The 14,459-nt window shown below is 48.9% G+C and overlaps 1 protein-coding gene across 1 annotated transcript; it reads right to left on the bottom strand.

The window, feature by feature from the left end:
- Window positions 1–383: 383 nt before the first annotated feature.
- Window positions 384–13,858, bottom strand: LOC114663915 (tetranectin-like). Its single transcript, XM_028817864.2, has 3 exons — window positions 13,737–13,858; window positions 10,481–10,579; window positions 384–984 (listed from the first exon to the last, which is right to left on the bottom strand). The coding sequence occupies exons 1-3, from the start codon at window positions 13,819–13,821 to the stop codon at window positions 584–586; spliced, it is 585 nt and encodes a 194-aa protein (XP_028673697.1). The 5' UTR covers window positions 13,822–13,858; the 3' UTR covers window positions 384–583.
- Between the last annotated feature and the right edge of the window lie 601 nt (window positions 13,859–14,459).

The raw sequence follows: 14,459 nt of genomic DNA, 5'->3' as shown, positions 1-14,459 counted from the left end.
AAATACTGGAGAGCAAAACTCTCTATGAGTGGAAGTGTTTAACATCTGTGTAAAAGTGCTGTGCGGCGATACAGTGAGAAGACCACAATGGACCTTCAGCAGAGGACAAGCTCGGCACGTAACCCCCCGACGACGGGCAGAAGCTGACTTCTCTCGCTGGGCTTGAAGGTGAAGCGCTTCACTAGCCAAAGCTGATGGTTCAGGACAGGAGGCCAGAAGTTCAGGTTACCCTGACAGGCTGACTTTCTTCACTTGTGCCTTGTGTGATAAGGAGGTGACAAGGAGGTAAGATGTAATGTCCAAGATTATCTGCACACACTTCTTTTCCTCTTTTGTCACACACTGTTGTAAAGTCCCTCCGTGAATTTCATTTTTGCTCTCCCTCTTTCTCTCTTTCAGGTTTTCTTTTCTGCCATTTTTGCCTTCAAAGAAGAGTGAAGCCCAATAGGACGTATGCAGCGGGAAAGGAAACAATTCCTGGATTGGAGATTCACCGGGTAAGGTGACTTTTCTGTGTCTCTTTATTCTTCACTCGCCGTAACCGAGAATGAGAATTCAGAATGAAAGAGCAGGTCGCGCTCACTCAGACGATGTTGAACTCGCAGATGAACCGCTTCTCGGCACGGCAGTTCTCGTCAAACCACTTGCCGTTGGAGGTGCCGGTGAGCACCACACAGTTTTGAGCCCGGTCTCCGTCGGGCTGGGCCGTGATCTCCGTCTCCCAGTTCTTGTACTTGATGTTGGTGCCAGTCATGTCGATCCAGGTGCCCTCGTTGGCCATATCGTTGATGCCCAGCCAGATCTGTGCTTCGGTGCCCATGGTGGTGAACATGTAGTTCAGGAGCGCGTTGTTCTCCTCCTCCTTGATTGGCGTGCTCAGCGTGCCTCCTTGGGCGATGCAGTCCTCGCTGGCTGCGTGGTAATTTTTACGGTGGTTGCCTGCCAGGAAGCACTTGCTGTGAATTTTTAATCCTTTCAGGCAAACTGTCAGGAAGGGATTTATACAAAATAAAAAAAAAAAAAGAAAAGATTAATAAAAAAAGAAGCTTTCTAAAACTTAACAGTGGAAAATAAACGTAATTAGAGTAGAAGGTTCATTTAATGGAGGGCTTCATTAGGCACACATTCACTCAGCTTTCCCTCCCAAAGCAATGAAAACGTTGGGTGAAAATCGCCTGTGATGGTGGCTGACCCCACAACACGACGCCGGTGGGGGGGTCACATTGGGAATAGATTGGCACAACCAAATTGAAAGCTCATTTCAGAGTTTCACCATTTAAACTATAGTGGGATTTATGAAGAGAAGCCCCTAGCAGCGGTGCCGCCTGGCAACAAAGCGCCAAGTTGAAGTTCCTTTGAATACTGAAGCCAATTCCTCTGTTCTTGTCACGGCCGGCTCTCTCCGACTCTTTCTGTCTTTTCAATTCCAGTTGATGTAACCTTGCCATTGTGGAATTGGGGGTCTCGGCTGTGTATCCCCCCTTTTATAGCAGCAGAGGGCAAACTACGGCCTGTGGCACAGCTGCCCGTGGGTTACTTGTAGAAATCGTGAATATTCCAGGCTTTGTGTGGCGGTCTTCACAGTTGGCTGGTGGTCGTGTGATAAGTCGCCGTGCTGTGACATTCAAAAGATTAATCAAGTAAACTGAACGTGTGCCGTATGAATATGGACAGTCTGTGGTGGCGCCATATTTTGGGTTGTTTTTAACCCTTTGACTTGTAGATATCGAGGTGGCATGTGGCTGAATTTTTCAGCAATGGCTTTTGTTGGCGGTGGCAACCCAAATGTGGAACTTCAGGTCTGCACCATTGACAAATGTAATAAGAAGCCGATCAGAAGGAAGAAGACTATGGGAGCAACCAAAAGAGACTTTCTGTGTGTGAAGCAGTGTCCATGTTGAGATGACGAGCAAAATGCACTTAGTGGCAGCGTCCTGCCGACGGGGTCTTCAGGCGTGTACACTTTAGCCAGACTCGCCGCTCACACTGCTCTCCTTCGTCGTGAATTTGAATGTTGCTTTCAAACCTTTTCTGTGCTGTAAGATTGATTTTTGCATTTTTTTCCATTTCCTTTTGTTGTTATTGTGCACAACGCGCCACACAAGGCCAGATGAAGACCCCCACAGGCCCCTGGGTGACGTGGCACCTTCACAGAGAGTTGATCGCACTTGTAGCAATGCAGCGTCTGGTCGTTTTCAAACACTGCGGCATTTCTTACTCTTGATTGCTCCATCGCCCCCTTTTGTTGTTTGAACTCGTCGATACTGGTGAAAGGGTCCCTTGCCGTCACGGGTACCTGGGCGCCCACCCAGAATGCCCTGATGGTGGATCCGCCCCTGGTGCTGGAACAGGCTTCGTAAAAACAACAGTAAAGACAGAAGACCTCATCCAGAGTGTCTTCGGTGGTAAGTGCTCTCTCTCTCTCATATCTCATTTTCCTGTTAACAGCCTGCTTTTCTAATGGGGTGATGCACCGCTTACTGCTACCGCTTTATGGGTCTGATATCCCGGGTTCAAATCTCCCACCAGAGCAACTGGGGACTTAAGAACCTTCACCGAAGTGGCTTACAAGCAGGTCCTCTCACAAATGAAAAGGACCAGGGACATGCGGTCAGGGGAGGCAGGTGAGGCTGTCATCATGAAAAGTAAAAATACAATAAATGTGGCCGCTAGGCTGTGCTATAAATTTGTTCTCTGTATGATTCTAATAATTGAACATTTTTATAGTCAAAATCACTGAATTGGCGCATTTCCTGTTCAAATACAGGAGAGAAACGCGAGGTGTGGTAGTGACGAGCCTCACCTCCCCTCGGACTGCGCTCTCCCTCACACACTCACGGGGTTAATGCCTGTGATTGGCGCCTGCCTGTCGCTGTCTCTCTGTGTGTCGCCAAAGTGTGCAGACACGTTTATTATACACCCTGACTTTCCACAGTCTGGCTAATATCTTTAATGAATGTGTGTGACGTATTTAGTCTTGCTGATCAGACATAAAACCGCAGTGAGAAGGCACAGGGTGAGACGGGCATTACCGTGACGCCCTGAAGGGGGCGCATGAGAGCCCAACATATGCTCTTTGCTGCTGTTCTACGCAGAGGCGCCAATAAGTTAGCGACATCAGAAAGTCACGTGCACTGCAGCGGGCCATTTAGTTTTAGTTTTTATTCCAAGTGAGTGCCAAAATGGAAGATTAAGATTTTAAAAATAAAGGAGATTTTCATGGAGAACGACAGGCGCATGGACTTAATTTACCGTATAAATAAAGGGAAGACCATAAACGGTTTTCAATTTTATATACAATGGGTTCAGACTAAGAAAAAAAACAATCCAATACTTAAAAACAAATTTTGACCTTAAATAAAATATTCTTTTGTTTTTCTTATTATCCTTTTGTTGAACAGTTGTAACGGTCGTCTGGAATATGTGTGCGTCACTGTGAGTTTGTACCTTTTCCCATTCCTGTTACTGGTTTAATGGCTTCATTTGTAAAGCTGGCGGAGGGGAGCACCTGACTTGGAGGGCCAACAGACTGTATGAGGAGGGGCTATCAGTATGTAAATGGGTGGTGGGAAAAAGAAGAGGAGAAGCGCAGAGCCAAAGAGAGAAGTGGCCACCATCACAGGGAAAGGACCGACACCGCATGGAAAATGTCAGGTGAACCCGGGTTCATTTCAAGACGAATTATATTTACTTTCTGGTGAAAGGTATTCGGGAGAGGAGTACAAGGAACTCTTAATCTCTACATTTCCCGAAACAGTAGGTATGGTCGGCGCCTCATTCCCCACCACAGACTGAGATGCTCATCCTTTACAGAGAATATTTAAAGGACTACGAATACATTCATTTGTTCTTTTTCTCAAATTTATGTGTTAGTGGAGTATGCGCCTGAGTGTTTTGTGCCTTGACTTGTGTTGGGTGGGAAGCACTGCAGTGCGATAGGATGTACACACAGCACATCACTTTGTCCACATTTTGTTATGTTACAGCCTTATTCCAAAATGGATTCAATTTTTTTTTCCTCAGAATTCTGCACACAACACCCCATAATGACAACGTGAAAAAAGTTTACTTGAGGTTTTTGTAAATTTATTAAAAATAAAAAAACTGAGAAATCCCATGTCCATAAGTATTCACAGCCTTTGCTCAATACTTTGTCGATGCACCTTTGGCAGCAATTCCAGCCTCAAGTCTTTTTGAATATGATGCCACAAGCTTGGCACACCTATCCTTGGCCAGTTTCGCCCATTCCTCTTTGCAGCACCTCTCAAGCTCCATCAGGTTGGATGGGAAGCGTCGGTGCACAGCCATTTTAAGATCTCTCCAGAGATGTTCAATCAGATTCAAGTCTGGGCTCTGGCTGGGCCACTCAAGGACATTCACAGAGTTGTCCTGAAGCCACTCCTTTGATATCTTGGCTGTGTGCTTAGGGTCGTTGTCCTGCTGAAAGATGAACCGTCGCCCCAGTCTGAGGTCAAGAGCGCTCTGGAGCAGGTTTTCATCCAGGATGTCTCTGTACATTGCTGCAGTCATCTTTCCCTTTATCCTGACTAGTCTCCCAGTTCCCCACAGCATGATGCTGCCACCACCATGCTTCACTGTAGGGATGGTATTGACCTGGTGATGAGCGGTGCCTGGTTTTCTCCAAACGTGACGCCTGGCATTCACACCAAAGAGTTCAATCTTTGTCTCATCAGACCAGAGAATTTTCTTTCTCATGGTCTGAGAGTCCTTCAGGTGCCTTTTGGCAAACTCCAGGCTGGCTGCCATGAGCCTTTTACTAAGGAGTGGCTTCCATCTGGCCACTCTACCATACAGGCCGGATTGGTGGATTGCTGCAGAGATGGTTTGTCCTTCTGGAAGGTTCTCCTGTCTCCACAGAGGACCTCTGGAGCTCTGACAGAGTGACCATCGGGTTCTTGGTCACCTCCCTGACTAAGGCCCTTCTCCCCCCCCCGATCACTCAGTTTAGATGGCCGGCCAGCTCTTGGAAGAGTCCTGGTGGTTTCGAACTTCTTCCACTTACAGATGATGGCGGCCACTGTGCTCATTGGGACCTTCAAAGCAGCAGAAATTTTTCTGTAACCTTCTCCAGATTTGTGCCTCGAGACAATCCTGTCTCGGAGGTCTACAGATAGTTCCTTTGACTTCATGCTTGGTTTGTGCTCTGACATGAACTGTCAACTGTGGGACCTTCTATAGACAGGTGTGTGCCTTTCCAGATCATGTCCACTCAACTGAATTTACCACAGGTGGACTCCAATGAAGCTGCAGAAACATCTCAAGGATGATCAATTTTGAGCTTCATGGCAAAGGCTGTGAATACTTATGTACCTGTGCTTTCTCAATTTTTTTATTTTTAATAAATTTGCAAAAATCTCAAGTAAACTTTTTTCACGTTGTCATTATGGGGTGTTGTGTGTAGAATTCTGAGGAAAAAAATGAATTTAATCCATTTTGGAATAAGGCTGTAACATAACAAAATGTGGACAAAGTGATGAAGCGCTGGGAATACTTTCTGGATGCACTGTAGATGGGGTTTTGTTTCATTAAGTGTGTGTATTGTCTTCCAATAATCACTTTTACCTTAACCCTGCTTTCACTGGTGTGTCTCTGTACTTGGGGTGGTGTAGTAGGTCAGTAATGTTGGTCACTCGCACCCAGAATTATTTATTTTTCTTTTTCCTTGCAGCGCATATTATAATAGTGCCTGTTCTAAGAGCAGTACACAGTCTGTATTAAAATTGATCAAATCATCAGAAGTAAAAGCTTTTAAAAACAACTAAATATTTCAATTAAGAGGGGCGGAGCTATCAACTGATCACCACCTGGTCGTGAGTTGGCTTCGATGGTGGGGGAGGATGCCGGTCAGGCCTGGTAGGCCCAAACGTGTTGTGAGGGTCTGCTGGGAACATCTGGCAGAGCCCCCTGTCAGAAGTAGCCTCAACTCCCACCTCCGACAGAACTTCGACCACGTCCCAAGGGAGGACATTGACATCCCCACCAACACTGTATATGGTGGGGATGGTGCGCTGCTGACCTCGACTCGGGACGTTGTGGGTCGGTGGGGGGAGTACTTCGAAGACCTCCTCAATCCCATTAACATGCCTTCCAATGAGGAAGCAGAGCCTGGGGACTCTGAGGTGGGCTCCCCCATCTCTGGGACTGAGGTCACCGAGGTGGTCAAAAAACTCCTTGGTGGCAGGGCCCCGGGGGTGGATGAGATATGCCCGGAGTTCCTCAAGGCTCTGGATGTTGTAGGACTGTCTTGGCTGACACGCCTCTACAACATCGCATGGACATCAGGGACAGTGCCTCTGGATTGGCAGACCGGGGTGGTAGTCCCCCTCTTTAAGAAGGGGGATCGAAGGGTGTGTTCCAACTACAGAGGGATCACACTCCTCAGCCTCCCTGGAAAAGTCTATTCAGGGGTCCTGGAGAGGAGGGTCCGTCGGATAGTCGAGCCTCGGATTCAGGAGGAACAGTGTGGTTTTCGTCCTGGTCGTGGAACAGTGGACCAGCTCTACACCCTTAGCAGGGTCCTGGAGGGTGCATGGGAGTTTGCCCAACCAGTCTACATGTGTTTTGTGGACTTGGAAAAGGCATTCGACCGTGTCCCTCGGGGAATCCTGTGGGGGGTACTCCGAGAGTATGGGGTACCGGCCCCCCTGATAAGGGCTGTTCGGTCCCTGTACAATTGGTGCCAGAGCTTGGTCCGCATTGCCGGCAGTAAGTCGAACCCGTTTCCAGTGAGAGTTGGACTCCGCCAGGGCTGCCCTTTGTCACCGATTCTGTTCATAACTTTTATGGACAGAATTTCTAGGCGCAGCCAGGGCGTTGAGGGGGTCCGGTTTGGTGGGCTCAGGATTGGGTCACTGCTTTTTGCAGATGATGTTGTCCTGTTTGCTTCATCAGGCCGTGATCTTCAGCTCTCTCTGGATCGGTTCGCAGCCGAGTGTGAAGCAGTTGGGATGGGAATCAGCACCTCCAAATCCGAGAACATGGTCCTCAGCCGGAAAAGGGTGGAGTGCCCTCTCAGGGTTGGTAGCGAGATCCTGCCCCAAGTGGAGGAGTTCAAGTATCTCAGGGTCTTGTTCACGAGTGAGGGAAGAATGGAGCGTGAGATCGACAGGCGGATCGGTGCGGCATCCGCAGTAATGCGGGCTCTGCATCGGTCTGTTGTGGTGAAAAAGGAGCTGAGCCGCAAGGCGAAGATCTCAATTTACCAGTCGATCTATGTTCCTACCCTCACCTATGGTCATGAGCTATGGGTAGTGACCGAAAGAACGAGATCGCGAATACAAGCGCCTGAAATGAGTTTCCTCCGCAGGGTGTCTGGGCTTTCCCTTAAAGATAGGGTGAGAAGCTCAGTCATCCGGGAGGGGCTCAGAGTAGAGCCGCTGCTCCTCCGCATCGAGAGGAGTCAGATGAGGTGGCTCGGGCATCTGATCAGGATGCCTCCTGGACGCCTCCCTGGTGAGGTGTTCCGGGCACGTCCAACCGGGAGGAGGCCCCGGGGAAGACCCAGGACACGCTGGAGGGACTATGTCTCTCGACTGGCCTGGGAACGCCTTGGGATTCTCCCGGAAGAGCTAGAAGAAGTGGCCGGAGAGAGGGAAGTCTGGGCATCTCTGCTCAAGCTGCTGCCCCCGCGACCCGACCTCGGATAAGCGGGAGACAATGGATGGATTTCAATTAAGGTCAAAATTGAAATCCGTTTTTTTGGACACCACTCAATACTTTTATTTGTACAGAATGAGTATGAATTGTGGAATTGCAACGGCAGATTTAGAACACGTGGAGGGTGAGGAGCCAATGCGCGCTCTCTGCTCTCCCTGTCGCCGCTCGCTCTTATCCACATCTGCGCCTTACCAGTGTGTGTGTGTAAAGAATGAGATGAGATATGAAACATAACCAGTGACCATAATCAGTCAATGTGCAAGCTGGCGGCCAACTGAATAGTGAATTAGCAACTCTTTTGGGTTCATTTATCTGTAAATCTGACTCTGACGGAGTCACCAGCCACGAGCCTCACCGCACGTCACTGAAAAGGACAAAAAACAAATACCGAAGCGAAATAAAAAATCCAAATCGGGAACGGACGGACATTGGGGGGGGGGCTCCCATCACGTGTCATTTCCTGTCAGTTTAAACAGACCTGCGTGATCACTCATTTGAAAAATTTATTTGTATTTGTCATGAGAACTTGTCCCGGTGCTCCGCAGCTGCATTCGGTGAAGAACATCCTATAAAAGCAAATTGAATTGAATTGAATACGAGGAGGTCGTGCAGAGGCAAACAGCTCGGTGGTCGTGGCCAGAATGACGTCAGAGCAGATCGGCGTCTGAGGGTTGAAGTTGGAACTTTAATGCCAGGCGGCGCTGACTTGAGGAACGTCTCACGCTGTTAGCTCGCTGCACACAACAAGGTACAGTACGTACAAACAAACGACACCGTCACAGTAATATATACAATAGTGAAAGAAGAAAACAAATATATATATATATATATACACACACACAGTGTGCGCGTGTAAAAACAGTTTAGGTGGGGGGTGAGATTGCACTCCCGCCCAGGAATACATGATGGCAGTCCCCGTCATTTAAAGAGAAAGTAAACCTCATTTAGATTTAACGGAGGAGTTTAGGAAAAGACTGAGGAGAATCGGAGAGCCCGTCTTTAACTCGACTGTCCTTCTTAAGAGCTTGGAATGTACTTCTTTAGAATGAAACCATTTCTTAGAGGAAAACACCTTCTCACTTTGTCATTATGGGATGACGAGTGAAGACTGATGGGCCAAAATGAAAATGAAATGTACAACACAGTAACATGTGCAGAAAGTGACGGGGGGTCCAAACCCTTCAGAATCCGCTGCAGACGTTTACAACGAGAGAGACCTCAGGGTGTCCCTTCATTATCAGGATTGTTCATCAAGTCAAATATTTTAATGAGTTTTTTTTTTTTTTGTAATTCTTCATATGAATTTGAAGGGGCTGGTTGTTCACACTTGTTATAATATTTCATGAGCTTGTGGAGAAAAAAAACTAAAATGTCTGTCTGTCCGTCCAGTTCTGAAAGATTAGGTTTAGGTTTCTTTATTTAGTCATGTTTACACAGGAAAACATGAAATTTGCCTTCTCAGTTGCATCTAATAACAGGTAACAGACAGAATGAAATAAAACATACAAATAGAAATAAGAAAGGTTAAGGTAAGGCAGTTAGATAAAACATATTTATACCAAAAAAAAAAAGGTAACAGGATATATATCAAAACCTTAATCATTATCTCCGATATTTCTTATTGAAAAGTCGTCTGGCACTAAGAAGAAAGGAGTTTCTGGAGCGATTTGTGTGGGTTTTCAAAGCGACTCTCCTTCCTGATTTACTGAAGTTTAGTTCTCCATGTAATGGATGTCTGTCATCAGTTGAGATGATTTCCAGTTTCTTTAGCATTGCCCTCTGACACACACACACCAGTCACGTCATCTACATCTGCCCCAATAACTTTAGCTGCATACTTCGTAATCTGCTGGAGCTTTTTTGAGTTTTGGTTTGTCAGACTATAAAACCAGGCAATGAAACTGAAAGTGATCACGGACTGGATCATACTACGATAGAAGGACAACATGAGGTCCTTGTCTACTTTAAATAGTTTGAGTTTATGGAGGAGAAATAAGCGCTGGTAGCATTTAGAAAATAATTTTTTGTATTTGTATTCCAGTTAAGATTGTTATCTAGGTAAGTTCCTAAGTATTTATATTCATTCACTATTTCTACCTCCTCTCCCAGAACTACAATAGGTGAACATACAGATTTCTGTCTCTTAAAATCAAATATCATTTCTTTGGTGGCAGGCATTTCAGCAACTCCAAAAGGCATAACCATGAATCGGAAAAGAGCCACAGTGTTGGAGCGAGCAGCACTTGTGCCCCGCATTGTCTGCCTGTCTGTCTATTATCTAGTGCCTTTCACTCTATCATTCTATTATATAGTGCCTTATCTACTTATCTAGTGCCTTTCACTCTATCATTCTGTTAGTGTCTTTCATATTTATATCTATCTATCATGTAGCACCTTTCATGTCTGTCTGTCTGTCTGTCTGTCTGTCTATCTTATATAGTACCTTAGCATAATTTTAAATATTTCGGTATATTTCTAGCCTGTGCTAATTAGCTACCTAGCTTGTCACTTTACAAGGACATTTTATAGTCCAATAGTGGAACAACAGAGTTCTGTTTTTTGACATTGCATTTATTAAGGGTAAAATGAAGTAATCCGTACTTTAGAGATTTCGTTTTTCAGGGTCGGTAAAGTGGTCTTTGTGTTTGGGGGCTTTTGACTGCACTACATGGTATCCTTGCCAGGCCCGCAGTGCCCAGTCGTTGGCACCACTCCCACCACCTTCCTGATACCCCTTTAAGAGTCCGAGGGGCTAACGGAGTAAAACCACACCACAAAGTCTCCTGTGCATGTATTTACCCACCTGTCTGCAGCGCCTGCTGCTCCTTCATCAGGTTCAGCTCCTTCCAGATGTCGTCCATCTGCTTCTTGAGCTCCTCAATCGCTTCTGCGTTTGCTGCATCTGGGGGTCACATCAAGGAAAACGGAATTGATGAGTGCAAAGGGGTCAGACAAGGGGCGGGGACGGAGGAGAGACGGGCGCCCTGACGTATGTACGTGGGGGGGGGGGCGTCATTAGGTCCTGTAGTGTGACACTCTAACTCACACTTGGTGACGACCTCCACTTTGTTCTTTGTGTTCTGACAGGTAATTCTTCTTCTGCTTCATGCTGTGCCACACGGCTCAGGACCACCAGTCTCGTACCCGCACTCTCTGCTGACGCCGCCATGCACTCGTTTGCTGTTGTCCTGATGGAAACTGCTGGGATGTCCCTGGAACGGACCACGTCTGGATGGCACCAAAATGTGTCCTTGTCTTTATGCATTAATGGTGCCTCACAGAGGTGCCAGGGCCCCCTACTTGGACAGACGCTGGTAGTGGTTTAGGTGGTCCTTTTCTTCTGTAGCCCACATGATGGCTAAAACTGTCTGAAATATTGAATGTCCAACTTCACTGTTTTACTCAGGTGAGTCCGAGCCCACCAAAGATGGCGGCACTCGTGCCCCCTGCCTGAACTGGCATCTGTGGGTGCAGCGGTGAGCGGTGCTGAGTGGTCCCGAGCCCACGTTGTGGTGTTCATCACAGGCACAGAACACTTTGTAAGATGGTGACGTCTCACACACATTCACAAGCTGCCATCGGGTTTGCCCGTTACACCCGGAGACGGGAGTGGATTCCTGGAATGTCTTCATTGCCGCATGCTGTGAGAGTGAAACGTCCAAGCATTGGTGACGGTGGGCTGTGTGACACTTGTGTCATCTTACTGAAGCTCACTGCGTCCAGACCATGTATCAAGGTGTCACTGCCACGTGACTGATGACATCTGATGATGTGTGACGCTTTGAGTGCCACTGGAGCACCAGGAGAGCGTGGCCTGCTTGGCACCTTCTCACTGCCCTGCGTGCATAAAACTAGTGGCCGTATTTTATGGAGAGACGACTCTGGCAGAGGGGGCATCCAACAATAAAGTCAAGACTGGACTGGACTGCTGGTGGCTCACTGATGTGTGCCCACTGTAAAGAGCTGTCACACTTTCAGGAGTCAGTGGTGGTGTGGTGTTTACATCCCTACACTGGTGGCACTGATGGGTGGCATCAGCCTGAGGGCATCACATCACATCTCCGGGCAACTTCAGCGCCAGCTGCAGGGGAGCCTCCTATGAAGGAGTGCAGCCACAACAGCTCAAAGGGCGAGAACCCATCAGAACACTGTGCCAGGGCCACAGCCAGCTCTGCCCTTTAAGTTACCTGGGCAGGGGCACAGCAGCTGAGTTTATTTTATTTTAGTATTTGTTTGTGAGTCACACACACCTATAAACACGTGGGTTCAACTGTCTGATTAGGTTTATTCCCCCCCCCCCCCCCCCCCCACATCCCACTGCCATCTGACGACCTGCACAGTCCAACGATAACACAAATGATGATGATGATGATGACGACGACACTAAAAATCCTCAAACTGTAGCATAGAAGACACCGACATGGTGGGATAAAAAGGAAACAATCGAAACGGCCTCAGGACCGCAGCCCCCCAGCACATCACTGAAGGCCAATGCCACTCAAACGACGATCATCTCCCAAATACAACGTGCCAGCGTTCAATGGCATCCTGCGTGCCTTCAGCAACAACTCCACTCAGTGAATGGCTGGCATGCCGACGTCGCTCAAGTCGCAAGAACCTGGAGGAGACCTGGGTGTCAACACACACACACACACACAGAGACGGGGGGCCGATTTAGCAATGCCAACCCACCTCCCCTTCAAACCTCAGCGTATTGTGCCATGCGTTCATTCTCTCTTAGTATAAGAAGCTGACAACTTTCAATCCACCACAACACGTTTTCTGCCATTTCAATATCGTAGACGAGACTCGTGTACTTTTTCCTAATTTCACCATTTTGAACGTTGGGGTGGACGGCTCACCTGGCTGGGATGCCTCCTTAGTGGGAGGGGCGGGGGAGAGAACACCCACAGGGCATTACCACCCCCGGAGCACTAGAGGGCTGCCCCCCTGTGGGAACATCATGGGAGTTGGAGTTCAGCACAGCCCTGTTGGGTTCCATGGGTGCCACCAGGGGGTGCTGCAGAGCCCTACTTCACTGGGCTTCACCCGGATGTGTTTCCAGACCACCGGATGAAAGAAGCCCCCCGCCTTCATTCTGGGAGCCAGAGGAGGTGGAGAGAAGAAGAAGAAGAAGCGAGAAGGTAGCGTGGCGTTTGTGCTTATTGTGGTGCACTTGCTGCAGGGAGGCCTTGAGTGTTGCTGGAGCGCCCCCTGCAGGCCACAATGTGTTACTCTGAGATTTGTGACTCTAATGAACATACAATCATCTGAATGGCCTAAATGTCAAACCCCGCCCCTGGTCACGCCCCCAAAGCTGCTGGCTCTGTCACATTGCATGAATGTTGCAGTCACAGACTTCATTTACATAACCAGCCCTGGGGTGAACATTCATGTAGTGTGACACCCCCCCCCCCCCCCCGTCACCCTCCTTGACCACCAGATCCCCCCTGTTGGCAGTCGAAGGTGCCACTCAGTGTAGATGACAGCAGGCCAGCAATGAGTGACACCCAGAGTTAGAAGTGACGCAGAATAAGCGGGGGGGGGGGGGGCCTTGGAGGTCACAAACTAAAAAGAGGTGGAGGTCACAGATCTTAACAGGCTGCGAGTGCCACTCATTCACGTTTCTTTATTTATCCAAAGTGACTTCCATCATGTCAGATCAAATCGGTTCCATTTGTTTGGTGTTTCCATTTGGAGCCCAGGTGGGTGAAGTGACCTGCTGCGGGTCACACAGTGCCAGCGCTGGGATTTGAACCCACAACCTCAGGGTTAGCAGTCCACAGCTGTCACCGCTGTGCCACGCTGCCTGCCCTCGCCCTCCCTGCTCCGTCACAGGGCTGTGCAGTCAGACAGCCTCACAACTGCGGCCATCAAGGGTGACATCCCCTCCGACTCGAAGTCACAGAATGTGACGCCACCGTAAGGGCTCCTTCCCTGCCCATGCCACATAGAGACATCATGTAGTGCCACCGCCCTGTTCAGGGTTGGTCCCGGCTGTGCCACCTCTTCCCTGAAATGCAGCCCCCCCGCCATCGAGTAAGTTGGCGTCAGCTTACCTTTCTTTTCTGTGGCGTTCTGTGAAGTGGCAGTGGGCACGACGCACAGCAGGCAGACCAGCAGGCAGGCGCCTCTCCGCTCCATCGTCTTACAAGTGAGCGGGGGGCTGGCGCGGCCGTCGCTTTTAACTTTGACGTCCTATCGAGGGGGGGGGGGGGGCTAATCAAAAACGGCTGTCCGGGGGCTCCTTCCAACTCGCTTCAAGCTGCCAGACGCCGCCGGCTTTAAATGCCAGCAGAGGCCAGGGGGTCCGCAAAGGGGGCTGCTGGATCTCCAAAATGCTCCGAGTCTCCCAGTATATAGCGCCTTTGACTGAATGGCCAAGAAGTGCGTGGCGTGTAACAGCGGTGGGTGGGGGGCACTTCCTCCGTCGGCCTTTATCTGCCTTTCCTTTGGAGAGATGACACGAGGGGGCTTTGCCTTGTTTTATGGCGCCTTTCACACACCCGCCTATAGGGCACTCTGTGAAGATGCAGCCATTGAAAACGGCCCATCAGCTGCCACTTTGAGGAGTGAGAGGGACGCGTCTGTCACCCCTCCACGGTGTCCGATCACCGAAGTCCTCTGCCACCCTTTTGTGTCGTTCACTGATTCAGGAAAGACCACCGTGACAGGAGAAGTGGGGGATCCATCTGGTCAGGCAGGTGTCACTTCAGTTTTATTTTAGTGCGCCTTTTGCTTAAAGGGTCTCCCAACCTGAGCTATCTGGAGCTGGGGGGTGA

Source organism: Erpetoichthys calabaricus, chromosome 13 (assembly GCF_900747795.2).
Source record: "Erpetoichthys calabaricus chromosome 13, fErpCal1.3, whole genome shotgun sequence".
In the NCBI taxonomy this organism is placed as follows: Eukaryota; Metazoa; Chordata; class Cladistia; order Polypteriformes; family Polypteridae; genus Erpetoichthys; species Erpetoichthys calabaricus.
Note: the sequence above shows the minus strand (reverse complement) of the source record. Positions and strands in the feature narration are given on the sequence as shown.